The sequence below is a fragment of the Salvia hispanica genome, chromosome 1 (assembly GCF_023119035.1).
Source record: "Salvia hispanica cultivar TCC Black 2014 chromosome 1, UniMelb_Shisp_WGS_1.0, whole genome shotgun sequence".
Classification (NCBI taxonomy): Eukaryota; Viridiplantae; Streptophyta; class Magnoliopsida; order Lamiales; family Lamiaceae; genus Salvia; species Salvia hispanica.
In genome coordinates, this window is record NC_062965.1 from 52,249,292 (window position 1) to 52,276,236 (window position 26,945).

At 37.8% G+C, this 26,945-nt stretch overlaps 5 protein-coding genes across 12 annotated transcripts; 3 read left to right on the forward strand and 2 right to left on the reverse strand.

Moving 5' to 3' along the window:
• Window positions 1-3,000, forward strand: LOC125218166 (putative late blight resistance protein homolog R1A-4). 2 transcript variants are annotated; one of them, XM_048119796.1, is made up of 3 exons: window positions 1-1,229; window positions 1,908-2,718; window positions 2,816-3,000. In XM_048119796.1, the coding sequence occupies exons 1-2, from the start codon at window positions 36-38 to the stop codon at window positions 2,679-2,681; spliced, it is 1,968 nt and encodes a 655-aa protein (XP_047975753.1). In that variant the 5' UTR covers window positions 1-35; the 3' UTR covers window positions 2,682-2,718; window positions 2,816-3,000. The 2 variants fall into 2 exon arrangements, with proteins under 2 accessions (XP_047975753.1, XP_047975744.1); XM_048119787.1 differs by having other exon boundaries at window positions 1-2,718.
• An 828-nt stretch (window positions 3,001-3,828) lies between these two features.
• LOC125200685 lies at window positions 3,829-7,707 on the forward strand. 3 transcript variants are annotated; one of them, XM_048098420.1, is made up of 8 exons: window positions 3,829-3,985; window positions 4,753-4,941; window positions 5,025-6,032; window positions 6,125-6,180; window positions 6,301-6,531; window positions 6,620-6,911; window positions 6,983-7,179; window positions 7,272-7,707. In XM_048098420.1, the coding sequence occupies exons 2-8, from the start codon at window positions 4,807-4,809 to the stop codon at window positions 7,423-7,425; spliced, it is 2,073 nt and encodes a 690-aa protein (XP_047954377.1). In that variant the 5' UTR covers window positions 3,829-3,985; window positions 4,753-4,806; the 3' UTR covers window positions 7,426-7,707. The 3 variants fall into 3 exon arrangements, with proteins under 3 accessions (XP_047954377.1, XP_047954375.1, XP_047954376.1); XM_048098418.1 differs by having other exon boundaries at window positions 4,791-4,941; XM_048098419.1 differs by having other exon boundaries at window positions 4,794-4,941.
• LOC125200684 (LRR receptor-like serine/threonine-protein kinase FLS2) lies at window positions 7,617-13,211 on the reverse strand. The gene is made up of 4 exons (XM_048098416.1): window positions 12,315-13,211; window positions 10,922-11,065; window positions 8,241-10,226; window positions 7,617-8,145 (listed from the first exon to the last, which is right to left on the reverse strand). Exons 1-4 carry the CDS (start codon window positions 12,976-12,978, stop codon window positions 7,799-7,801), a joined length of 3,141 nt encoding a protein of 1,046 aa, XP_047954373.1. The 5' UTR covers window positions 12,979-13,211; the 3' UTR covers window positions 7,617-7,798.
• A 4,682-nt stretch (window positions 13,212-17,893) lies between these two features.
• Window positions 17,894-23,728, forward strand: LOC125202662 (cingulin-like). Of its 4 annotated transcripts, none has more exons than XM_048101108.1 (9): window positions 17,894-18,193; window positions 18,981-19,092; window positions 19,578-19,778; window positions 19,855-19,977; window positions 20,069-20,106; window positions 20,181-20,268; window positions 20,347-23,034; window positions 23,114-23,218; window positions 23,312-23,728. In XM_048101108.1, the coding sequence occupies exons 2-9, from the start codon at window positions 19,015-19,017 to the stop codon at window positions 23,321-23,323; spliced, it is 3,333 nt and encodes a 1,110-aa protein (XP_047957065.1). In that variant the 5' UTR covers window positions 17,894-18,193; window positions 18,981-19,014; the 3' UTR covers window positions 23,324-23,728. The 4 variants fall into 4 exon arrangements, with proteins under 4 accessions (XP_047957065.1, XP_047957064.1, XP_047957066.1 ...); XM_048101107.1 differs by having other exon boundaries at window positions 17,894-18,153; XM_048101109.1 differs by having other exon boundaries at window positions 17,894-18,153; window positions 18,990-19,092.
• Window positions 23,729-23,921: 193 nt separating this feature from the next.
• Window positions 23,922-26,286, reverse strand: LOC125202379 (membrane-anchored ubiquitin-fold protein 6). Of its 2 annotated transcripts, XM_048100767.1 has the most exons (4): window positions 25,690-26,286; window positions 24,627-24,797; window positions 24,289-24,318; window positions 23,922-24,219 (listed from the first exon to the last, which is right to left on the reverse strand). In XM_048100767.1, exons 1-4 carry the CDS (start codon window positions 25,817-25,819, stop codon window positions 24,212-24,214), a joined length of 339 nt encoding a protein of 112 aa, XP_047956724.1. In that variant the 5' UTR covers window positions 25,820-26,286; the 3' UTR covers window positions 23,922-24,211. The 2 variants fall into 2 exon arrangements, with proteins under 2 accessions (XP_047956724.1, XP_047956721.1); XM_048100764.1 differs by having other exon boundaries at window positions 23,922-24,318; window positions 25,690-26,283.
• Window positions 26,287-26,945: the final 659 nt, after the last annotated feature.

Here is a 26,945-nt window from a genome sequence, read left to right on the forward strand (position 1 = left end):
CTGTGTTTCATCATTCATATTTCAATCGGACGTTGATGGCAGCTTATGGTGCGGCGATTTCTCTAAAGAATACGATTCAATGTATTCTACAATCGTCTCGCATTTCGCTGGCTCCTCCCTCTCCACAAGTCTTACAACCCACCTTCGACGCGATGGCCAGCTTGCAGAGAGCTCTGCTAAAGCTGGACGAGACGGGCTACAGCAAGATCAGGACGAAGGTGAATGCTTTGGATAAACGAATCAAAGAGGTCGTATGGGAGTTCGAAGATTTACTCGAATCCCATTGCACCAATCAGATTCTTCCACAGCTCGAAACCGAGAGAGACCACTTGTCTTTCTGTGTAGATCTGCAGAGTCTGCGGCAGAGTGTTGATTGCTTCGTCGAGAGGGTGACAGCGATGGAGGCGGAGTACGTTATTGAACTGGTGAATATGCCTGAAGAAGAAGGCGAACCTATTTCCTCAAGAATTGATTTTGGTGGAATCAACTCAGAGATGGTTGGATTGAAGGAGGAATTTGAGAAGGTTAGAGATTATTTTCTTATGGAAGATGATGGCCTCGGTGACTGCTATGCACTTGCTGGGATGGCAGGCGTTGGAAAGACGGCCCTTGCTAAGAAAGTATTTGACGATCCATTGATTCAGAGACATTTCGAGCATCGAGCATGGGTCAAAGTGGGCAGAAAGTGTGAATATGGTGAAACATTACGATGTGTTCTAGCGCAAGTTGGTCCCAACACTCGCGAGCAAATGCTAAGACGAGAAGACTATGATCAAGAGGACGACAAGAAATTAGTAGAACGCTTGCAAGAGAGATTAAGAGGTAAGAAATGTCTCGTTGTGTTGGATGATGTATGGGAATGGGACACACGACTAATGGAGGACGTGTGGGAATTCAGAGAGACGGATAACTTGCCAAAACAAAAGATCCGAATCCTGTTTACAAGCAGGCTAGGAACCGAGGAATTTCCATGTCAGGAAGTACGGTTGTTGAATGAAGAAGAAAGTAGGAAATTACTTAGCGAAAAAGTGTTCGACAAAAAGGACTTCCCTCCTCACCTTGAGAAATTGGGAAAGAAGATTGCTAAAAAATGTGAAGGTCTTCCACTTATGATCATCACAGTTGCAGAGCTCCTAGCTAAAGAAGACAAGACCCCACAATATTGGACTTGGGTAGCTCAAAAACAACAGAATTCAGTCTTCGTGAATGCATATGATCAAATATCAAAGGTACTTTTCCCAAGCTATGACTACTTACATCAGTATTTAAAAATGATTTTTCTCTATTTGGGAGCATTTCCTCCATATAGTGATATTGAAAGACATAGCTTGAGTCATCGCTTGAGTGCTGAGGGGTTTCTTGAACCGATTGGAAATCAAACTATGAAAGATTTTGTGGCCGAATTCACTAGAAAGCTTGCTCGCAGCTATCATCTTGTTTTACTCGAATCAAATCGAAAATCTTGGTTTTCGACAAACATGTTTCGCGTGCATTCTTGTTGGCAACATTTGTGTAAGAAAGAAGCTAGTAAGATCAAGTTTTTACATGTTTTACAAAGTTGCGAAGATGTTGTGAAAGACCAGCGTCGGTTGTGTGCTCATTACAACACTTTATTTGCCTTCAAGCAAGTGCATGATTCTATAAAAAGTGATTGTGCACCCACTGTCCGTTCTCTCCTTTGTTTTGGTCCTTACCACCAATATCCATTGTCCATAGATGCTATGGATTTCAAGTTGTTGAGGGTACTAGATGCTCATAAGGTCCGATTTTACAATATCCCACTTGAAATTCTAAAACTAATTTGTCTTAAGTATCTTTCCTTAACTTGCAATAAAGATCTCCCTCTTTCCATATCCAACCTTTTCCACCTTCAATCATTGATTATCTTGCCACATATGAACATTAAGAAACGTGGAGCCTTGTCACTTATGCCAATGGAAATATGGAACATGCAAGAACTACAACGTATTGAAGTCATGGGAAGAGACCTACCAACCCCTAGTTTTGATGCTACTTTGGACAAACTCTTCTGTCTTTTTGGTGTTAGTGCAATGAGTTGCACTAGACAAATTCTTAAAAGAATACCTAACTTAAGGAGCTTAGAAATTCGGATGGAGATGAAGCCTTATGAAGATGACGACGATGGCAAACAATTGAGTGGCTTGGAACATATTTCAGAAGAACTCCAAAGTTTGGAACATATGTATTATCGCCTTAACTATTATGTGGTGAACTCTAAGATGAAGTACGAGTCTATGGTTCCTCTTTCAATGTTCCCACCAAGTCTAACAATGTTGTATTTATGTGGCTTGGGGTGTCCGTGGAAGCACATGAATGATATTGGTTCGCTGCTACCAAATCTTAAGGCCCTCGAATTAGAACACTATGCCTTTCAAGGCCCAGAGTGGGATATAGAATCAAAGAGTTTTCTGAGACTTGAGAGACTTGTAATTGAAGACACTGATTTAGTGCTATGGAGAGCTCAACATGGAAGTCTTCCAAGGCTTCACCTCCTAAGCATACGTCATTGCTACAAATTACAACAACTCGATTGGATGCGTGATCATACCATGAGGAGAACTGCAATTGAATTGGTTGAGTGCAATCCTTTAGTTGTCGATTTCGCCAAGCAGTTAAGACCAGAATCTCTCTTTACAGTTCGTTATCACTCTTCTTTTTGAGATGAAAGGCCAGAGCTACACCCAACTTGGTTAGCAGGTTAGCCTTTTTGCTTCATTTAATTTGCACAAACCACATCAAGTGATTTCTTTTTTTAATACTCCTCACATCCTAAATTCAGACATCCTTTTTTCAGGGCAAATGAGAGACCATAAAAGGGTAGGTGTTTAAAGGCAAATGAGACATCATAAGAGGTTATGAAATGTAAATTATGATTGTGGGAGAAACTTGTGAGAAAATATCACATGCAATTTCCATAATTCAAGGATTGTATTTATATAACCTCTCCATGTTATGAATGGTTTTCACTTTGTTTTGATAGGATGAAATTTCCACTACACTCCACACATGCATATCTTGGAGCTTCATCCCAAGATTTTAACATAAGGAGGATAAGATAATTATATGATTTCAGTTTGACATTTTGCATCCCAAATCAAAAATATGGACTATAAAATAAATAAAAGATTAGTCAAAGCAAAGTCATTAAATGCAATAATATCATGATCAATTATACCAATAGTAACGTAACCAATTAAATCCCTATTTATCATACATATACTATAACATCCACCTTGTTGTCAAGGGATTTGGTTATCTACCAAACATATAAAATATTTTCAACCTTGACATACTTTTTCCATGTATAGGATGGAGCACTACTACTACTATAACAATAAAAAATTACAACTATAGAAAAAGTGAGCAAATAGTTAGAAAAAGAAAAATTATTAAGTCTACTCAAATTCATATTTTTGTTGCTGTCTTTAAAATCAGTGAAATATTGAAAATATTCTACTGCCTACATATTCTGCTAATATAGGGAGTACTAGATTATTTATGTTTTTCAATCAAACAAAATTATCAAAATTATATCTGTACAATCTCACCAAAAAGTTTTGTCATAAATAAGCAAAGAAATCTAATATTTGTAGAATTTTTTTATTGAAGTTTAAAGTCGCGGAACACACCAAAATTTGACCAAATTTCATATTTTGATGAGTTGCCGAAGAAATTAAATTTTGAATTAGAGCACAATATTGTGGTAGAAATTGACATTATCGGTAGTTTGAAGGACTGATGTGCAAAAGCAAAAACCTTGTAGAAGAAGAGCTTCCCGCTTCTCCCGTGAATGGTCTGATTCGTCAAAACAGGTCGGTTTCAACTTCAAAGTCTACACCTTTTCTTCTTCAAAATCACATAAATATCTTCATTGAATCACATCATTTTTTCACCAGTCAAGAATTCATCTTTTTTGCTGCATAGCTTCAGAGATTGGTGATTGAATCTTTCACCTCAGAGATCTGTAAGTCACTTATTTCTCTCCCTTCTCAATGAGTTGATTAATTTTCCATGATATATTGTTTCTAATCACTTATTTGATTGTGAGATTTGATGGATTTGCCACTGATTTTGATGTTATGGCAGATTCTAATGTGTTGTGCTATGCAATAAGTGGCGTTTTAGGCTTATTGATTGAGTTGATTTGTGAGTGATTATGCCTTTTTTTAGTTTTCATTGTGTGATGTGTTGTGATTTGGATTGAATTGGAATGATTTGTAACACATGTTTCAGATATTGATTTGATATGGATGGTTATACTTCATCTCATATTGATGATTTGATTCATTTTATTGGAATTGGAACAGAGTGTTTGTGTTAAAATTAGGGCAAAATTAGGGAGAAACTATTACTTCAGTTGACTCAGTTGAACCATATCAAATTGTCAATGTGTTATCTTGGATTTTTTTTAGCCATTGCCTTTTGTTTCACCTCATTGTGCTTGAGTTGCCTAAATGGACTGTTTCACATCATGATGACGGATCTCCGGGGTTGAGGGTTGATTCTTGGTTGAGGTGTCGATTATAGTTTCATGTATGTTGTGTTGTTGGGCTCTAGAGGAGTGTTGCTTTGGAGGAATAAGTATTAAACCAGATTTGAACATGTGCATTAGCTGTTTCACATCATGATAATGACTCCGAGGTTCAAGTGTTGATGCTTTTTCTAATGAATCGAGTAACGAATAAGATACAGCTACTTTTATCCATTCTGTTTGGGAACTTGTTGTTACAGCTCGTGATATTGAGCTCTGCTCGAAAATGTTGTTCCAGCAGTTTTTCTTGCACGATGGAGAAAGAAAGCTTTGATGAGAAGAAAAACACCGTCAATCCAGTTTCTCACGAAGAGGACACCTCGGTAAATGTTGAGAGCCCAGTAGTGAAGGAAGATGCGCCTGACATTCAAGCGCTCAACTTGGGTAAAGTAAGTATTAGTGAGAAAGAAGTTTTATAGTTTCAATGTGGTATGGTTGAGGTAGATAATCGCGAGACTTGGATTGTACACAGGAAAAGGAGCTGGATGATATAAAAGAACAAAGTGGTGAAATAGCGGGGCAGAAAATATCGGAAAACTTGGAAGAAGGAGGCGTTGCTGATCAGTCAGGGGTAGCTAACAAGAGCCCGGAGGATGTTCTATACGAGGAGGAAGAGGAGCCTGTGTTTGATGGGACTGAGGTTCCAGGAATGGAAGGTAAAAGGAGCTTATCTTCAAGGTCCTCGGATAATAACTCTGAAACACACGGGCCTGCTTGGCCCGACAAAGCTGTTGCTCTCTCGCAGTTTGTGAAGCAGAAGAGCATAGGTGCAATGTCTACTGTTATCCGTCGTCTCTCTGGGAAAAGCAATGATGGGCTGGATGTTGCTGATGACGATCTTAGTAAGGAGGGTAAAGATTCATTGCCAGAGAGTGTAGGGCAAAAGGTCCCCTTGAAATCACCCGAGGGATCCGGATGGAACCCTCTTAGCCTTATTGGAAGAGAAAACAAGTCCGAAAAAGAGGATTCTGTTGAGGAGTTAACGAAGTCGGTTTCCATGAAAGGTAGAATTATCTTTTACACGAGGTTAGGATGCCAGGATTGCACAGAAACAAGGAGGTATCTGCAGACGAAAGGGCTCAAGTACGTTGAGATCAATATTGACGTTTACCCGTCAAGAAAGCTAGAGCTGGAAAAGATTTCTGGATCTTCAGCTGTTCCTAAAGTTTTTTTTAACGACATCTTAATTGGTGGGCTGAGTGAGCTGAAGAAGTTAGAGGATTCCGGTAAACTTGAGGAGAAGATTGAGTATGTTTTCAGTGAAGAACCCACGCATGAATCCCCGTTGCCACCTCTATCCGGTGAAGATGACCAATCGAGTGGTGGAGCTATTGACGAGCTTGCTCTTATTGCTCGGAAAATGAAAGGTTCGATATCCATAAAGGATCGGTTCCATAAAATGCGCAGGTACACTGACTGTTTCCAAGGCAAAGATGCAGTGGATTTCTTGTCGGAAGATCAGTATTTGGAAAGGGCAGAAGTAAGTTGCAATATTGTTTTCACTTTCAAAGTTATAAATATGCTCTGTCCGTATGTTCCGAATCTTCTGATTGTTTTAACCATTTCTAATAGGCTGTTGAGTTCGGTCGTAAGCTTGCAGACAAACTCTTCTTCCAACATGTTGCTCAGTAAGTCTCTACAACCATTCGATTATTCGTTACATACAATCTGATTTTTTCCTTCTCGAGGATAGCTTATACAGTTGCTTAATCTTCTCATCAAGGGATCGTTTTCTTGTTATCGTACAGTGAGAACATATTTGAAGACGGAAACCACTTGTACCGTTTCTTGGATGACGATCCTGTCATTTCCCGGTGCCAAAATATCCCGCGAGGCATCACTGAAGTTAAACCAAAACCTATCACGGATATCTCCTCGAGGCTTAGGTTTTTGCTATCTGCAATATTAGAAGCTTATACTTCCGAAGATGGAAAACGTGTCGATTACACAAGCATCCATGGGAGTGAAGAGTTCGCAAGGTCTGTTCAAAACACTTACTATCTACTATGAAAACAGAGAGACAGTTTCTATCACATGAGGCTAAGTTTTACTGATGCTCTGCTGTAGGTTCTTGAGGATAGTTGAGGAGCTTCAGCGCGTGGAGTTACACGAGGTTCCTCGAGAGGAGAAGCTATCCTTCTTCATCAATCTTTACAACACGATGGCCATTCACGCCATACTGGTGCTCGGCCCTCCCACCGGAGCACTTGACAGAAGAAAGTTCCTCGGAGACTTCAAATACGTTATTGGTGGATCAGCATACTCTCTCTCAGCTATCTACAACGGCATTTTGAGGGGTAACCAAAGACCACCGTACAATCTCACCAAGCCATTCGGAGTGAAAGATAAGCGATTAAAGGTCCTATTACTTCCTGAATGACAATGAATTGATGTTTTCTTTTATTTACTTGTTGGTCCTCTCTTTCTCAGGTAGCTCTACCATATGTGGAGCCTCTCGTTCATTTTGCACTAGTTTCTGGCACCCGATCGGGGCCACCCCTCCGATGCTACTCCCCAGGAAACATCGACAAAGAGCTGGTCGAAGCTGCTTGTAGTTTTCTCAGAAACGGAGGACTCTACGTTGATTTGGTCACCAATGTTGCATATCCTAGCAAGATACTGAAATGGTAAGCTCACTCTTAATCTCCGTCTGGTGTAAGATCGTCTGACCGATCAAATATACCCTTATTCATGAGGTTCGACTTTGTCATCTTTTTAGGTATAGCGTAGATTTTGGGAAGAACGAGGTGGAGGTGCTCAAGCATGCCGTAAACTACATGGAGCCGGGCGACTCTCAAGCGTTGCTCGACGTGCTTTCGAACACTCAGCTCAAAGTGATCTACCAACCTTATGACTGGGAACTCAACAACTAGCATCTCCATTCTTGTCTTTCCTTCTCGCTCGCTAAGAGTTGAGCATGAACGTGTAAATGGCGTCCCTCTCGAGGCGATGGGTGCGTTTATGGTACGTTTTGATCATTTAAACATGAAAGGATTAGTTTTGAAACAATATCAATAATGTAAGAAGATACAGTTCCACTGGTGGATTGGTGCTGATGACAGTGTACTTAAATTTTGCCTTCTCAAATCTTGATTTATTTGTTGTATGGATATAAATATCTGGCATAATTTATGTGATTACTACAATTTATGTGATTCGACCAAGGGAATATATGATAACGAACCACGCCACGCAAACACAATACCGATCTAGGTGAATCTGCGCAGCGCTTGACAGCCAACATCATCATCCCGAAAATTGACGTTCAATTTTGTGCATCTCTGCAAGAGCTTCTTTCATGTTTATTCTGTCGTTAGGGGAATCTGCACAGCACTTGACAGCCAACTGCAGTATTGAGGATGCGAATTCGACAATTTTGTCGCCATGTTCTTCGTCAACATTTGTTAGTAAGTTGGCATCTATAACTCGGTACGCAGCAGATTGTGTAATTGCGGTTTCAATCCAAATCTTCAAGCTTAGATCTCCGGCAAACATATCATCACTTGGTTTCTTTCTCGTAAAAGTTTCCATCAACATCACACCATAGCTATAGACGTCGCACCTTGTGGAGACTAGCCCTTCGAACCCGTATTCTAGACACCAAAAAAAAAATAAAAAATCAGCTAGAAACCATGCATTATCTAGTTGAAAAGTATATGTATATTGATCTAGTGAAATAAGAATTCACCTGGTGCAATGTAACCAAGTGTTGCTAGTGTGATTGTTATAACTAGACTCTCCCCCTCGCTCAACAGTTTCGATATACCAAAATCGCTTACACGGCCAACCATATCTTCGTCCAAAAGCACGTTACTAGGCTTCAAGTCGCAGTGAACAATTTGAGTCGAATAGCCATGGTGAAGATACTCCAATGCCGATGCCACATCAATCATTATGCTCATCCTTTGCGAGAAATCCAAGCAATAGTTGTGCGAGTACAACCACTTTTCGAGGTTTCCATTTGGCATGTATTCAAGCACCAAAGCCTTGAACTCTTCATTGGCGCAACTGCTTATAACTTTCGCCAAGTTCCTATGTCGAATATTGCGTAGAACTTCACATTCAACATCAAAGCTCCTCAAACCGGCTTCTGACTGCAGCCTAAACACCTTCACCGCGACAGCCTTCCCATCTTCAAGAATTCCTCTAAAAACAGAACCAAAACTGCCTGTGCCTAATAAGTTCGTTTCGTTGAACTGCTGAGTCGCTCGCGACAGTTCAATATACGAAATTCTTTTAGGTACAGTGGACACTATCGCATCACTTGCTTTAACTTTCCTCCTCGCGCATCCGAGGAAAATAAACACCAAACACATAATTGTGGCGAAAACAACGACCCCTGCAACAATAAACAGAGCAAACTGTACCTTCTTCTTCTTCGATTTTTTGACAACATGACAAGGTGGGACGCCAAACCTCGGATTTCCACATAGCGCTTCGTTACCTTTAAACGACTCCATTGTCAAGTTGAGGAAAATGCCACTATTAGGAATTTCTCCGCTTAGAGCATTGAAAGAGACGTTAAAGCTTTGGAGGCGCTTTAGCGCCTCCAAAGACTTTGGCACTGAACCGGAGAGGTTGTTACCGGACAAGTCAAGAGTGACCAAACCGGTAATCCTCCCAAAGGAGTCCGGGATCAAACCTTCAAGCCTATTGCGCGCCAAAGAAAGACTCTCCAAATTTTGCAAATCACCAATTGTGCTTGGAATAGATCCTGACAATCGATTCATGGAGACGTTTATCGTAATAACTGCAGCTAATCCACCAAACTCCGGAGGCAAGGAGCCGGTGAATGAGTTGGAGGACAAGTCTAGCTCCAGGAGATCCTTCATACGCCACAAGCCCGATGGAACGGTTGAGTTCAAGAAGTTGGATTGAAGATAAAGTTGGCGTAAGGATGTCACATTTTGTAAACATGTTGGAATTGGACCATGCAACCGATTCGCACTCAAACTCAATAAAGACAAGCTTTGCAAATTACAGGCTTCATCTGTGAAGAAGCCTGTGATGTTGTTGAATGCTAAATCCAACCCTTGGAGTTTGACCAGTCTGTTTAATGAACGTGGAATCTTCCCGAAGAGTTGATTGTTGTCCAAAGCGAGATTGATCAAGCTGGACAGATTGCCAATCTCGACCGGAATGCTTCCCTTCAGTCCGCATCCATACGCATTGAACTGTTCGAGACGAGGAGATAACTTGCCAACGGAAGCCGGAAGCATGCCTCCGAGAGGATTGTTGTTGAATCCCAGATTCCTTAACAATGTGCAGTTTGTCAATGAAGTAATGAAGCTCAATTCGGAAGAGGAGGATGAGAGAGTATTTTCGGGGAGATTTAACACTCGAAGGGATGTTAGGGCTCCAAGAGAGAGAGGTATAAGGCCGGTGAATTCGTTAACGCCGAGATCGAGCTGTTGGAGCTGAGAGCAGTTGGAAATGGAGTCAGGTATTGTGCCGTTGAAGTGGTTTCCACCGAGGAGAAGAAACTCGAGAGAGGGAAGGCGAATGCAGACATGGGTTGGTAGAGAACCGGTTAGATCGTTTTGTGTAAGAACAAGACGTGTAAGAGATGAGATGTTGAAAATCTCCAGTGCTAGTGAGCCACTCAACTTATTAGAGGATAATTGAAGGAATTGGAGCTGTGAAAAACGTTGCCCAATTTCTCTAGGTATAACACCTGCCACAAACATAAATTGATACTCCATATTACAATTAGGCAATCGAAATATTTTGCTCATGGAAAAATTGATAAAAATGTGAAATTACGGAATATATCTGACTAAAATTATGATTTTTTTTAAATATACATTCTCGGATACTAAATATTTTTTTCTTAATCTCTGTGTCTAATTAACACTTAAGGGATACTTATTTTATTTTCGAACTACAGCAGAAAATCATAGTTAGGGGCGACAAATCGTGCGTGTTGTGTCGTTATCATGTCGACACGATAACAACAAACACAAACACAGAAAACTCCAAACACGAACACGAACACGACACGAACCACTTCGGGTCAATACGACACGATAACAACACATACATGACACGACACTATAATAATAATATTATAATATATTAATATTATTTCTAATATTAAATTTTAAATTTTAATTTTAAAATTTTAGAATAAATAAAATAATAATAATAATATTATAATATATTAATATTATTTCTTAACGTGTTACACGAAAACGACATGAAATTTTCGTGTCGTTATCGTGTCGACACGATAAGGACACGAACCCAATAAGTTTTGACACATACCTATTAATTCCGTACGGATTCGTGTTGTGTTATCGTGTCGTGCCAAAAATGGCCAGCCCTGGGCATAATAGTACAAAATTGTAGGTGAGGTAATAGCTAGTCTACCTGTGAAATCGTTTTCAGCGAGATACAAGTGTGTTAGCATTGTAAGATTCCCGATATCTCTTGAAATCTCCCCATAAAGTTTATTGCTTGATACGTCTAAGAGTTGCAAAGAAGAGATACTGAAGATACTGGGTGGCAATATGCCTGCAGAGATATTAATATTAGTGTTAGCAAGCCACCTTCTCATTATAAAGTTTTTGCCAAAATTAAATCCTACGTGGCATTTCCAGTAACAACTTTAAATGACATGTTAATATGGCAAGTCAACGCATATGTCATTTTGATGATTAATTAGATGAATCTATTATATGTACTTTGAATGTTTTTTTGATGAAATAGTTAGACGTTCTATTATATGTACTTTGGCCATCAAACGCAACAAATTGAGAAAGCAAAGGGGCCCACTGACATCACCCATTTCAATATCTAGGCCTTTAATTTCAGTTTTTGCTTATAAACCCTATTTTCTCTCAATTTTAAACCTTCCGTTCAACTCAAAATCATGTTATTTCCTTCAAATAAAAATTTAGAGTCATTTTAGTTTATGAACATATAAAATTATACTCCTACAATGTATAAAATCACACTTGCACGAAGTATTGAATTTTCAGACTTAGTAGGAAGGTATTTATCAAAGAGCAAATTATATAAATATTTGTATTTCTTAAAGTATGAAATTAAATTTTCATCTAGCTACATCACATGAAAAAAAAAGGAGGAGAGACTACAGAGAGGCAAAAGAAAAATAGTCCTATTAGGCTCAAGGGTAAAATGGAAATTAACAGCCTCAATTTATATTTTTTTGAATTTAGAAACCTTGCTATACAGTTCTAATATGCTACTCTTCCGTTTCTTGTTAATAGAAGCATTTTTTTTCGGCACGGAGTTTAAGAATAGTGTGTTAAATGAATGATGGAAAAAGTAAGAGAGATGGAGATAGAATAAAGTAAAAAAGAGAATTAGATTTTGCCAAAAATAAAAATGACTCAATTAATTTAGAACTTTCTAAAATAAAAAAATGACTCTATTTACATGGAACAGAGAGAGTAGTACTTTAGAGAAGTAAAAGGTACAAATTGCATTTTTCCAAAGACCAAGTTGACTACACAATAACCATGTACTCCCTCCGTCCCAATAAATTTGCAACATTTGGTTTTCGGCACAAGATTTTATGCAGTGTTGTTTTGTGAGTTAATAAAGAGAGAGTAAAGTAAGAGAAAAGAAAAAAGTAGAGATAGTGTTGTTTCTATTTTAGGAAACGTTTCATTTTTATTGGGACAACCGAAAAAGGAAAACGTTTCATTTCAAATGAGACAGAGAGAGTATTTATTTACTATATCCAGTGTTAATGGTAAAGACCTAAATCAGCGGAGAAAGAAAGCGAGATAATTACCAGTTAAATTGTTGTTTGCAAGCTGCAGTAACTGGAGTTCTTGTAAGTCGCCAATGGCTGCAGGAATCCGTCCACTAAAAGAATTGGAAGAAAGTGACAGAATCTCAAGCTGCGAACACCTCGACAGATTCGATGGAATCTGGCCATTTAATCGATTCGAAGCAAGGTAGATCCCTTGAATAAAAGGAAGATTTGAGCAGAGATAGTTCGGAATGCCACCACTCAGTTCATTCGCTCTAAACGCTAATCTTTGCAACGAAGATATGTTGAATATCGAAGATGGTATAGTCCCCGAGAGACGGTTAGACTGGATGGCCAGATGTTGCAGCCTCTGAAGGCCTCCCATCTCGGCCGGGATCTCTCCTTCGAGGAAATTGAAGGAGAAATCGAGATAGTAAAGGTTCGTTAAGTTGGAGATGGTTTTCGGGATGGAGCCTGAGAAACTATTGTTTCTGAGGTTTAAGTACTCGAGTTTGGATAACGATGGGATCCACGATGGGATCTCTCCCGCCAAATTGTTGACAAAAAGAGAAATGTACCTCAAGCGGCGCAAGCCAGAGAACTCTGGTGGCAAGGTGCCACTAAAGTTGTTGCCCTTGAGGTCGAGGGAGACGAGGAAGGAGAGATTTCCTAGGTGGGGCGGGATGGGGCCGGAGAGCTCCATGTTGGAGAGGTTGAGTCCTGAGACTCTGTGGTGGCGTGAGTTGCATGTCACGCCAATCCAACTACAAACTGGAGCGGTATCGCTCCAGTTTGTAGTGATTGTGAGAGAAGGGTCTGAAATTGTGTGAGATTTTAGTGTGGCAAGGGAAGATTTATCCGTGGCAAGATTGCTAGATGTTTTTGGTGTGGACAACTTTAGTGATAGTAATAAAAGTAAATATAATAAAAGATGATTCCAACTTTTCTTCATGGCTGCAAAACAAATCTAGATTTCTGCAAGCCTTGTATTCATCTATATATAGTCATTTTCTACAATTATGTTTTTATTTTTTAGTATACAAATAGTTTCGACCACAAACCTCATTTTCATAATCTTCAACTCCCCTCCACTATTCCACTATAAGTTAGTAGTATTATTCTTGATAGTTATGGGTGTATCTCATTGTCTCAAAGTCAATGTATTTGAGGTTGTATTTATTTATGGATTAAATGACTATATAGATTGGCACTAGGACATTTATGGGTATAAAAAAAATATACTAATTCTTTAAGTTTGGGGGAATTCTATCATGACTTTAGTATATTGTCCCACTAAAATTAGCTTTAATAATACTATACTCATTACTATAAATTAAAAAAATTGTTATTATCTATACACCTTGATTAGTAACATAGCAATAATTTGGGATTTTTAAAAACATATATTTTCAAATAATCAGCCAACATAGTATTTTTTTTAATAAAAAAAATCAAAATTATACTCTCTTCGTCCCTGAAAAGTATGAATATTTGGTTGAGCACGGACTTTAATGCATAATTGGTAAGCAAAAGAGATAAAAAAAATGATAGTAAAAATTAATAGTGTTAGTGGAGAGTGAGATTTACATTAATTATAAGTAATGTAGTTGAATTTTTAAAATTTAAAAGTTTATAAATAAAATAAAAAGGAAATAATTTATATTTTTCAAGAACGAAATAAGTACATGAGATATGATTCGTAAAGTTCTACTAGTTACTGGTATTTGTTAAAATTTATCATGAGGTAATAATAAGTTGAAATTCTTTAACAAATGTTATTAAAATACAATCATTATTAATGCGAACTAATATATTGCATTATGTCTTTCAATGAATTCTTTTTACTATTCATTTCTGTAGTTTTCATATAATTAAAGTAAAAGTTAGGCATGGCGTGATTTAAGCTTATGTGTAGAAAGTTTTCATTTGATTGTTTAGTAAGAAGTTTTTTTTACGTCTATTATTCTTTAATTTTTCTTTTTTCTATAATGAGTCAACTTGAATAAGTTTATGTGGCGGCGGTCGGCGGAATAAGTTTTACATAATTAAACACTACACCGTTTAGGTGTAATCACAAAATTCAAAGCACCTAATGTATAATATATAAATATTTTAAAACTTAATTACATAATTCATCTAACATATAATTCAAAGTCTAAAATATTTTAAAAAAATCTAAAATTACATTTACATGACAGAAAATTTATGGGTATGAAGAAAATATAATTCTTAAGTTTATCAAGACTGCATTAATTAGGATATTTTCCTTATTTTAACTTTGGCCTTGGGACCATGGCCATCTGATTGGAAGGCTATCCAGCCAAACTAAAATGCACTAATTTACAAATATGTTAAACAATTTATGTTGTCATGTGATTCATTTATTTATTACAAATATAGGATATTTAAGAATAAAATATACACATTAATTTTCATCGTTAATTTTCAGTCCGCAAAATCCAAACGTTTCTGTTATGATTGGAAATTTTGATGTAAGTCTGGATTTTATTTCATCCTACAGATTTTTAAGTTCATGTTTATCATAATTTATTTTTGAATTTTGTATATGTTCATTTATTATAAATATATGATATTTTAAAATAAAAACTATACAAGATACATTTTCATCGTTAGCTTTTAGCCAATCCAAAATTCGAACTTCTAAATTTATTAATTCAATAAATTTACAATTCGATTAGTATGCACCAATTAACCAACAAGTAAAACAGACTCGAAACTTGGTGTACTAGCACGACAAACATTAGTACTCATCGCTAGGGACGGATGTACCGTTGGCCAAGTCACCTCCCACGGCTGCCCTCCGCGGCTCCGCCGAGATCCCGGAGCTGAATCTGGATTTTGAAGTGGGCCACAGCCCATGAATTGGAGAATAAGACTTTGAGAATTGGGCTTATCGTTTTAGTTATTAGTTGTTGGGCTAGGTTGCTAACTTTTTTTCTTGGGCCATTTCTATTTCAAGCCCACATTCAAGAATATTCAAGAACGGCTCTCTCTTCTGCCCCAAGACGTCAGTGTTGACCTCACACTCATTCACCAAGACGTCAGTGTTGACCTCAATCTTATTACAAGAATCCAAGTCAAAAAAGGAAAAAAAAAAAAAAAAAAAAAACAACTCCTTCGCAGAAAAGGCTCATTAAATCATGCAATTAAACCGAATTTAGCTTGATCCCCACGCCCTAAAAACTCTATAAATACTAGTACTTCGGATTTTTCCCAATTAAATAACTACACAAACACTTCTTCTTTCTTTGAATTTGATACACAAAAATTAATCAACAAATATGTCGGCAGCCAATTCTGGGCTTGTGGAAGCCTACATGATGAGGAAGCTTCACAAGGAGAAGATGAAGAAAATGGAAGCTTCAAATTCCAATTGTGAGCTCAAATCAAAGGAAGAAAATAAATGTGATGAGAAAAGTGGGAGTGGCTGCTTTTCCTTGTTCAGTTTCAAGAAAGTTCATCCCAACACAGCTTCTGCAGATTCTTCAAAATTAATTAAGACCTGATTTTGAAGTTAGTACCACAAGTTTTTTTATTTTTTGAATTTGTTATATTCCTTTTTGTTTTATTTTTCTATAGATGGAGATATATTAATGAGCTTCATGTAACGTAATGTAACAGTTTTTTATTATATATATTTAATTAATTACATTCTTATACTATAATGTTGTGATTTCACCTATAATTAATATTAAACGATTAATTCGCTTTTGATTTATCCTAATTTCACATTGAGATGATGATGCTACTTCATATTACCATCAGCCCAAATGGTATAAGGATTGTAATTTATTTTTTAAATTCCAAAATATATTTATAAGAACTAATAATGTCTCCAATTTCTATCATTCTACAATGATTATGAACCGTGAATTTTAGTAAAAGATGGTTAATTAGCATATAGTACTACATGTGTTTTCCTTTTTCTTTGTATATATCACACCAAACGCACAACAATTATGTCCAATATATGGTTGTCTACAGTGGCACAATTTTTAATTTTAATGTTACAATTAAGGTCACCTCAATTAAATCTCTCTGTTTTTCTGGTGTAAAATAAATAAAGGGAACCTGATTAATTTTACAGTGAAATCCTTTTAGAATTTTCAAAGTACACAAAATTCATGAAATAGTTGGCCAAACTCCAAAGTCGTCTCAAATTACATCATAATTCTCTGTACCTTACTTTATTGATTCAATGTATTGTCGATATATTTTCCACAAAGAAGTTAATATAAAGAAAAGAGACCATATTTAAATTTCAAAAGTTCATCTATGAAACAAAAAAACAAACAAAATTCCCTTGAAATAAAATCAATCCATAAGTAATTGTTTTCAATTATTTATTTCAGTTGAGATAATTGTAGTCAAATATTTGTTGTATTATTTGGGGACACATAAACATTGTACTTTACTGGCTGCATAAATACATGACCATAATTTTATAAGATCCTCTACTTGATGTGATACAACTCGTTTGATTTCATTATAAACTTACTAAAAGTAGTATAATTTCTACTTATTAAATTGATTATACCTAATAAACTTCTATAATGCCATATTTTATTTGGACCCAAAAAATATGTTGACAGCCAAAAAGAAGTGGACAAAGAGCAAATGATGGCTCTTGTAAATGTGGACCAATAATAAGATGGTAATAGTCTGTCCCATTAATAAGAATTTTCAATTTTTTGTTGATTATTTCCTGCCATATTCACGTGCTAGTGGACAATTTAAATTTTAGACTACTTCAATATTTTCAGTGAAACATTACATTATCTTACTATGTACATTAAATTTACCATAAAATGTGGAGTACTTACTATGTTTAGTTAATATAACATATATAGAAATTAATTAACTATATATATATAACTTAAATGAAATACCATATATATATTCACGCTATTATATTAAAGTACTATTAGTGTGTTGTTGATTTAACTAGTGAATTCATTAAATGTAATTATTACGAATACTAACAGTCAGAAAATTAAAAGCATTATAATTCATTTATTTAAAAATGATCATTTGAAATTGAACCATTTTGCATCGTAAAGTACAAGTGTAAATAATATTTTGAATTTGTCGAAAATATACAAACTATTTTTTGGATTTTCTTACAAATTCAAAATTAAACATGACAGACATGTAAAAACATCAAAACCGTTGATTGTATTAGAAGTCTGCAGAAAAATATATAAAAAATTTTGTATTTTGTGATAAATATTAAAATCGCGTGCAAAATTAGTATTTTGATTTTAAAGTTGTGTTAGATTTCATAAATTAAAAAGAGGGAGAAATAAGATCTGTATTTAATCCCCACTATTCATTTTTTTTTTTTTTTTTTTTTTTTTTTTTGCAACAATTTTCAGCTGTATTTGTCATTTTCACATCTACATATTGGTTTTGAACAAATACTACAAAATGGAGTATTTTATTATGATGCTCGCACACAAGTTTTTTATTGGGTTATTTTATTCGAAAAAAAAGTTTACTAATTTTCAATAAATAAATTCTGACAAAAATCCCAAAACTATTTACTATACTGACATAAATTTCCCTCCCTTTCACAGTAATTCCATTCTTTTCATCTTCATCAACCAGAGATTTTAAGGGGAAAAAAAAAGTTTAAGAGTGAAATTCACACACTTGTAAGAATTTCCAGCATTTCGAATTCATAACCTTTTCAAGATTCAATTTTTAGCCCACCACCACAATCTGCTTGATGCTGTTCGAAAACATCACTTCTCCACAAAGATTCCATTTCTTTCTTTTTCAAAATTCCAAGTTTTGAAGGTTCCCTCTTTCATTTTTCACTTGCATTTGAAGCTGCCCACCTCAGATCCATGATTAGGTAGATAATCCCATGAATATCATTTCCATGATTATAAATGGTAGAAAATTTTAATTTTCTAGCTCTTTTAAGTGTACAATGTTACTGTCAATTTTCGTTTTGTAAGAGAAGTGTGTGATTTTTTGTGATTATAATCCGTACACATTAAGAATTTTTTTATTACGTGTAGAGAATAAATTATTGCTACTGTTTTTCTCTTGTTGTTGGAATTTTTGGGAGCAATTAAAGTTTCTAATTCTGAATTTATTATGCAAATGTCAAGATTCTGCCTTTATGTTTGAAGTGAGTTTCTTGATGGATTTTTTGTTGAGTATTTTGGAGTACTTGTGGGGTTCAAGTCATAATTATTGGGGGACTTTGCTTAAAGTTTCATTCTTTTATGTTAATGAATGAATTGAGGTTTAATTAAGATCATTATGTTCCACAAAAGGCGTTTTCCTACTTTTAGCTTAATTTGTGCTTCAAAATTGCTATTTTGGATAAAATTTCTATGATTCTTTCTGAAATTTGAAGCAGCTTCTGCAATTAATGCTGATGAATAATTGGATATATTGCTTGATTGATGCCAATGTGCTAGATACATTATCAATCTAGATTCCAATTTCTCAAGATTTTGATTGGTTCTTGAGTTAGAACAATGAAGTTTTGTTTTGTTCTGTTCTTGGCTTTTCACATTTTCTAAATTGTATCATGTTTGATTTTTCTGTTTAATCCATTTATCTGGATAGAACTTTAGCAGTTAGTTTTGCGAGCTTCCACTGTATGTATTCTACGGAATGCCAATTTTGCAGTTTCGGTTATGTGTTGAAGTAATCTGCTCGTGCCAGTGTCAGCAGGTGATGTTTAGTCCGCCAGTGAATAATGTCAAGAACATCAAAGTGGAAGCTTGAGAAGACGAAAGTGAAAGTTGTCTTCCGCCTCCAATTTCATGCCACACATGTATGACAAGGCTCTTCTACTGATATACTCATTCTTCGTATAGATGAACATTAGACGTTCCCAAGAGCTCATTAATCGATTTTCTGATTCATTCAAAATTTTTTTATGCATTTGCTCAACAAAGCTTAATATGTGTAGGACTGATTAGTGATCAGTTCTTTATGTTGGCAGTGTGCCTATGATGAGTCTCGGCTTGAGTTATTTCCCTCTTTCTAGTTGCTACAGTGGACTAAGGATCGAAATAGGGCTCTTCATTTTGTTGTGTAGGATTTATATATATCGTTGCCTCGTAGTTTTGAGTAGAACCAAGGAAATAAGCCATATAATCGTCTCATTCTGCGTTCGTTCTAGCAGAATTTTCGTATAATGCTTTGTACGCCTCATAGAATATGCATTTCCCAGTGTTGCTGGATTTGCTTCCATGAAAACGTATTCGTTTAGCTGAAGCATCATACATAACCGATGCTTTGCCCGTGATGTTGCAGATTCCACAGACCGGATGGGAAAAGTTGTTTATAACGTTCATCCCTGCTGACACAGGAAAGCCAACAGCTAAGACGACCAAAGCAAATGTACGAAACGGAAGTTGTAAATGGGGCGATCCTATTTATGAAACTACGAGGCTTCTTCAAGATTCCAAAAGCAAACAATACGATGAGAAGCTCTACAGCCTCGTTGTTGCCATGGTACAGTTTCTCTCTCAAATAGAAACTCTCGAAGATGTGTAGTACGAGCTGTTATAATGCAATGTCACGTTTACAGGGATCCTCACGGGCTAGCGTACTTGGTGAGGCTACAATCAACCTTGCTGATTATGTAGATGCGTCCAAGCCTATCGTTGAAGCATTTCCTCTTCACGGCTGCAACTTTGGAACTGTATTGCATGTACGAAACATAGCACATGTCGTAGCCATTGAGAGCTTGATCTAATTTTTATTTTCGAAGTATCTTGATTAACTCGCTTCTTTTCTTCCAGATCACCATCCAGCTTCTGACATCAAAGACCGGATTTAGGTACTGAACCGTTATGTAGAATCTAACCTTCATTTCTCGTGCAATTGTCGAAATTGTAATCTTTTCACGTCCAGGGAGTTCGAGCAGCAGAGAGAACTCAGAGAAAAAGGATTAGAATCAGGGGTCGATCAGTATGGAGTCGTCAATGATCAGACGGATGAGGTTTTATTAATCACAATCAATTCAAGTTTCTTCTGCTAATCAGAAGTTTAATTTTTTTTGGTTTTTCATCCTCTGCAGGCGAGGACGAAATTTAAAGCAGATGCTAGCGAGCTCTCTTCCCTCGAAGAGGAGGCGATTGATGGCTCCTCAAACACTTCTGGAAGTTTGTATGCGGAGAAGCATGAGACGTCTTTTACAAACGAGCTTGATGGAGTCAATTGTACAATATCCGGTGGTCTGAACGAGCTTTCTCCGCATAGATCGAGCAATTCCATGGATCATGAGTTGGCAACGGCTTGTCTGGTGAACGGCCAACTCAGAGGAAGCTTAGAATCGGCTGAATCGTCTCTGTTCAACCTCAAGCTTGAAGTCAGCTCGTTGCAAGGCGTGGCCGATGAGTTAAGCGCTGAAACGCAAAAGCTCTCACATGAGCTCGCCGCTGAGATGTCTTCGGCTGAAGAATTGACGAACGAGGTCTTGTTTATGAAATCGGAGTGCGTGAAGTTTAAGGATGATATCGCTCGGCTTAAAGATTCGAAGCTGACCCCTCGAACACCTCTTGTGGAAGCTCGGGATGATCAGGTCGATCGCGTTGTTCGGGACATGCGCCTTCAGTTTTCAAATGGGATTTCTGTAGTTGAAGGCAAGATAAGAGAACTTCAGAAGACAACATATGTCGTCCCCCACGACGGAGACACGAAATTCATTCATCAAGAGCTCGAGACGTTGCTCGATTTTCTGAATGATTTCAAACTCGGAAACGATGAAGTGACGACGAAGATCAGAGAAACGAGTCAGTTTGAGTCCGGAAACGTGTTTGGTTTGGATTTGTGTCCTCCCGAAAGTGTCCTTCAGCATTTCAGTTTGAGCCCTCCCGTGTCCGACGTGGTTAGCCCTATCGATGCAATGAAAACTCAAATTTTCGATCTCGTGAGGGAGCTGGATGAGGCCAAAGTCGAGAAGGAAGGCCTCACCCAAAAAATGGATCAAATGGAGCTCTACTACGAGGCCCTTATTCACGAGCTCGAGGTTAGCCAGAAACGCCTGCTGGGAGAGCTGCAGCTCCTGAGAAATGACCACACAACGTGCCTGTACGCACTATCTGCCAGCAAAACCGAAGCGGAATCTCTTCGTGAAGAGACGAATCAGCAGATGCTTCAATTTTTGAACGAGAGGCGATGTTTGGAAGCCGGTAACGAGGAGCTCGAGAGAAGGGCGATAAGTTCAGAAGCTGCACTTAGAAGAGCCCGTCTTAATTACTCGATCGCAGTGGATAAGTTACAAAAGGACCTCGAGCTGCTCTCTTCGCAGGTTACATCGATGTTTGAGGCTAACGAAAACCTCATAAAGCAGGCTTTGCCTTCCCAACCAGATCCACGAGTTGAAGAGGACGACGCTACAAAATTCGCTCAAAACCAAAATTCGGGTTTGGGGAGAACATCCGTCTCAATGCAGGAAGATCTTTATCGGAAGGTTGAAGAAGAACTCGTTGAAATGCATTCGATAAACTTGAACTTGGATATATACTCGAAAGCATTGGAACAGTCCTTGCGCGAGAAGACGAGTGAACTGGTGGAGGAGTTGAAAAGCTCGACCGCTTCTCAAAACCATCTGATGTTACGGCTGCAGAAGGCTACTGATGAGATAAATGAACTCCACGAGTTCAAATCGAGTAGCATTTCCCAGTGTAGTGAAATGGCTCTGCAAAACCAGCTTTTAGAAGATAAATTGGTGAGCGTTTTGGAGGAAAATTGTCTTCTCGCAGAGAAGCTGATCGACCGGGAAAGCACGTTGTCGGAGCTCAGAAACTGCCAGAGCAAATATGTAGCTTGTTTGGCCGAGAACACGGAGCTGTCGCTTCAGTTAAAACAAGAAGCATTTGAAAATGAGAAACTTAAAGCCGAATTCGATGAGCAGAAAGCTGATCTGGAACGAAAAGTTCGAGATCTCAGTCTTAGTTCGAGCAAGGATGAGCAGCAGAGAGCTGAACTCGTGCGCGTTAGGGAGCTAGCATCACGTCTTGAGTTGGAGAAATCGAAACTTGGCCATCTAGTGGAGGAACTCGAGAAAAACAGCTCGTGCCAAGCTAGTCTCGAATGCCAGTTGTCAGATATGCACGATTACACGCTTGCTGCGGATGTTAAACTTGTTTATATTTCGAACAAATACGAAACTGTACTGGAGGAACTGCAGAGGCTTGCATCCTCGGACGCACTTCTGAGAGATCTTCAGGAGAGGTTTCACGATATGGAGTCGATGCTGAGTCATAGTCGTGCAGGTGAATCTGACTGGAGACGAGAAAGAGATAGCTTGTTGGGGAGTCTCAAAAGCTTAAGATCCAACTTAGAACAGTGCGAAACGAAAAATGAAGAACTGAAGCAGCTGCTCTCAATGTCGAAAAAGGATGGGGAAGAGATGCTTGTGAGGCTACGAGATGCAATTGATGAGATCGAAAACAGGAAGAAATCCGAGGCTGTGAGCTTGAAGAGGAACGAAGAGCTCTCGACTAGACTCTCAGCATTGGAAGCGGAACTGCTCTCTGTGATCATAGAAAAGCGCGAAAAGAGCAATGCTTATGGCAGAACAAAGGCCGAAATGGAACGTGCGCTACTAAGCCTAGAATGCTGCAAGGAGGAAAACGAAAAGCTCGCTGCTTCATTGCTAGAATTCGAGGCTCAAAAATCTCATCTGGTCAATGAACTCGCCTCGATGAAGGGACAGTTGGAGGATCTGAAATCTTCAACTGGGAATCTACAAACATTTCGGGTATAATTTTGGTGCCGGTTTCAATTTGTCGTAATATCTGCATTTCGTGTAGTTCATTAGCGATGTTGTGATTTTTCAGGAAGCTGCTCCGCACGTACAGATCAACGGGGAGACTTCAGATGCTAACGACGAGCATTTGGGAGCGCAAAGACTGAAATCCAGCATCGAGTATTCGCACGAAGAGGTACTCGTTTTCTCGAAAACAAGCTGAGGTTCTATACGTTTAGGTCTATGAGTTTCGCCTCGATTTGACATCTTTTGCCTTTTCTCGCTGCAGCTGGAAAGATGAAAAATGAAAACGCGATCTTCAACACGGGAGACGATCAAGATACGCAAGAGGCTAGTGCTGTTGGACCGGTCATCGTCCGATAACGTGAGGGACCATCGTTATCCTTTGTAGGCGCAATGTCTTGCTTCGATTTTCATGCTGCTTTCTCCTTGCGTGCCTGTCGGTGCAAATGAAGCTGAAGAAGTCAATGCCCCGATGCTGTCGGCTGCTGAGCCTCGACGGCCGAGAGCGCGGCGTAGATAGGCTATTGCAGTGGCTAACGTTGCATAGATGTTTTGTAGTTGTCATAATTTATGAGATTAGTACTTTCCAAACTTCTTTTGCCCTTTTAATGTTATATAGTACTAGTAATAGTAATTAACTATGTATACAAACGACTAATTCATATTTCTAGTACTTTCGAAACTTCTTTTGCCTTTTTAATGTTATACTCCCTCCGTCCACAAATCCCAAAATGGCAAAAGTGATCTATTTTTTAAGGACGGAGGGAGTATAGTACTAGTAATTAATTATGTATAGAAACGACTAATTCATATTTCTACATTCCAACTTTCCAACTCAAAATCAGTAAAAACTACACTACAAAAACAAGATTCAATTTGAGCAAAATTCAACTTCATTTTCAAGCTGTAACAATATAGACAAAGTAAACAAATTTCATTATACATACAATACAATTCACAGTGCAATTCAACCACAACCAAGGCTTGCTTTGGAGTGTGCTCTCTCCTCAGGCAACTTCTCTGAGGCTCGACTTTGCTCTCCTGTAACGTCTCTCAACGATCTTTCTTCCATTTATCGAGCACAAGTATAAAGAACCGAGACCAATAACTATGATGTCATCACATTTTTTTTGCTCTATTAACATGTGTAATGTTGTAAATGCAATCAAGAACCTGTTGTACAAACATATGAGACGAGGCGAAGCAGATCCGTCTGTTACAATATAGTGCAAAGACACCCACCTTTCTTCTGGGAATTTTCCTGCAGTTTATCTGTTGCAATACGATGTTCAGAATAGGCAACGAGCTAGTGTGAGTGCACGTGAAGAATACAGTGACAACGAAGCATCAACGGTGAAAACAGCACATAGTAATTCAAACAGTTTGAGACCAGAGAGAGTTCTGTGGGATTCCATAGTTTCTTGCAATTATGAAAACATTATCAACCTTCAAGGACCATACATCAAACGAGATGAGACGAGAAAAGAAGCAAGGCTATGTTGACATTGATAATTAAACTCACTGAAAATATCAGCCTGGTTAAGAAATCATGACGGTATCGAGGTAGTAAAGATATTTACCACTACTTTTGTCAGGAAGGGGGGGCCGCACGACAACAAGCATTGTGATGACACCTCCGGGGACTTCACTGAGTGGAAGTCGCGATTCAGCAAGTGTTCTGTTGTTTTCAAGAATCCTTCCCGCGTTAATGAGCTTTATATCATTGATGGATTTTGGCCCGTTTTCTTTGTCTGCGGAGTAGAGGTCTTTATGAGAATACATGGTCATCATCAAGCAATAAATCACATGACAACTTCACAAAATAGAAAATTCAAGCAACCGATGGAATATGGAACTGATATCAAACTCAAACACAAATACACAATCAAGAAATTATAATGAAGAAAAAGTTCCTATTTGATGATCATTATTCATTATAATCCAAGAATAACTTTTTATTTTGATCCACAAATATTTAAAATGTGGTGTTGAACATTTTATTTCTGTATAGATTTAAATCTCGAGCAGTCGACCTAAAAGTTATCTACTTAGTCTTCATTCTATAAAGGCTGAGTAACAAGTCACATTACAACGACATAATGTTGTTTCAGCTAATCATTTCATAGCTCGCAACTAAGAAGTATCAACACATAAACCTTATAAAAACTTCACTTCCATCATCAAAGGAAATCATATGAGTTTTTTCAACACAAACTCTCTGCCCATAATGTCGTTTAAGTTACCAACTTTATGAAGCAAACAATCCTCAACGTTACGACATAACACTATCCATCATACTAGAGCTAATAATGATCAGCTAATCATATACTCAGATTACTAAATGACACTACTTTTCAAATATTTAAGCTTCAGGTAAGAAATCAAACGGTACCGTTTGACATGTTCGCAGCTAAGAAACATTTTCGCGCAAACCTCATAAAAACTTCACTTCCAACATCAAAGGAAACAAGAAGAGTTGTTTCCACACAAATTCTCTGCCCCTATTTCTTCACTATAAATGCCAAAAGCAGAATCAAGAAACCCTAGAAATGAACAACAGAAACCAGAATCCAAGCAAAAGCACACCATAAGGAAATCAAATCACAAGAAATCAACACCAAAGTAAACATGTGATTCAAAAACCTTTAGGCCATTGAGCAATAATCTTTTCCTTGAGAGAAGTCACAGTTGCACTAGAATTATACTTGCTTGGCCCAATGTCACTGCCATCAGCAAGCCTAAACTTGAGCTCCACCAATTCATGCACAGCCATTAAATACAAATCACAGCCTCAAATTCTCACAACCGACAAATCAAATCGAAGTCAAACCCCCAAATTACAAGAAACCTCCAAAGACTCCACCTTTATTGCATCCCAACAACAACAAAAACCTCAAATTCAAGAAAACAAGACCATAGCAGAGATCCCAGATCAGAAATTTAAAAAATCCAGCCTTTCAAATCAAGTAACACAAACACCCAACAAATTTATAAAAAAAACAGATCGAAATTGGCAAGATTTCTGTGGGGGAATATAGTACAGCTAAAAAGGTTGGTTTTGAGTTGGAAAATTGGTTGAAAAGATTGGGGATTTTATGGATATGAACAGTTGATTAGATGGAAGGAGTAGAAACTTGTTTAATAATGGAAATGAATTGAGTAATTGATTTAGTAATTTACAAGAAGAAGATGCAGATATTGAAGAGGTGACAGAGATAGGTTTAACTGTTGTGGTAGGCTAAATGGAGGTGGACTGCCTGCCGGCGATATTTGACTTGGGGAAATTGCAAAGAGCCCCTTGCTTTTAAAGGTAATTCTTCTTGGGCTCCATCATTTTGGGCAATTTCTAATTGGGAAATTGTTCTATCTCTTTTGGAATGTTTAATATTAGAGCATCTCCCATGCAAATAGACCAGCCATAGGCCAGCCACTTTCTCTCTCCCGTCATGCCAGTTGAAGACTAAAAATTCACCTGTCATTATCAAATTTAGGCCACCATAAAGCCGCCTTCAAGCAATAAAAATAATTCAAGAAATACTACATTTACTTTAATTAAAATTATGATTAAATTAGGGAATTAAATTTACGAGACATATACGGGAAAATTCATTAATTGCATTAAAAAAAGGTACATAGATAAAAAAAAATTACATAATAAAGAAAAAAAATCTATCGTCGTGCAGTCCTTCCGTGCCCACAACTCTTCAATTATATCCTTTTGGAGTTGAATACGAGCATCCACTTGGCGCATGTCGGCATATTCCTTGGAGGCGGCCGACTTCATCAAGAGGTACCCCACGTCGTACGCTAGGGGGTGGTCGTTCCGTGGCTCGGGACCGGCTTCATCGCCATCGTCCACCCTGGTAGTCGGGTTGTAGCGCCGCCTCGTTCGACGATCA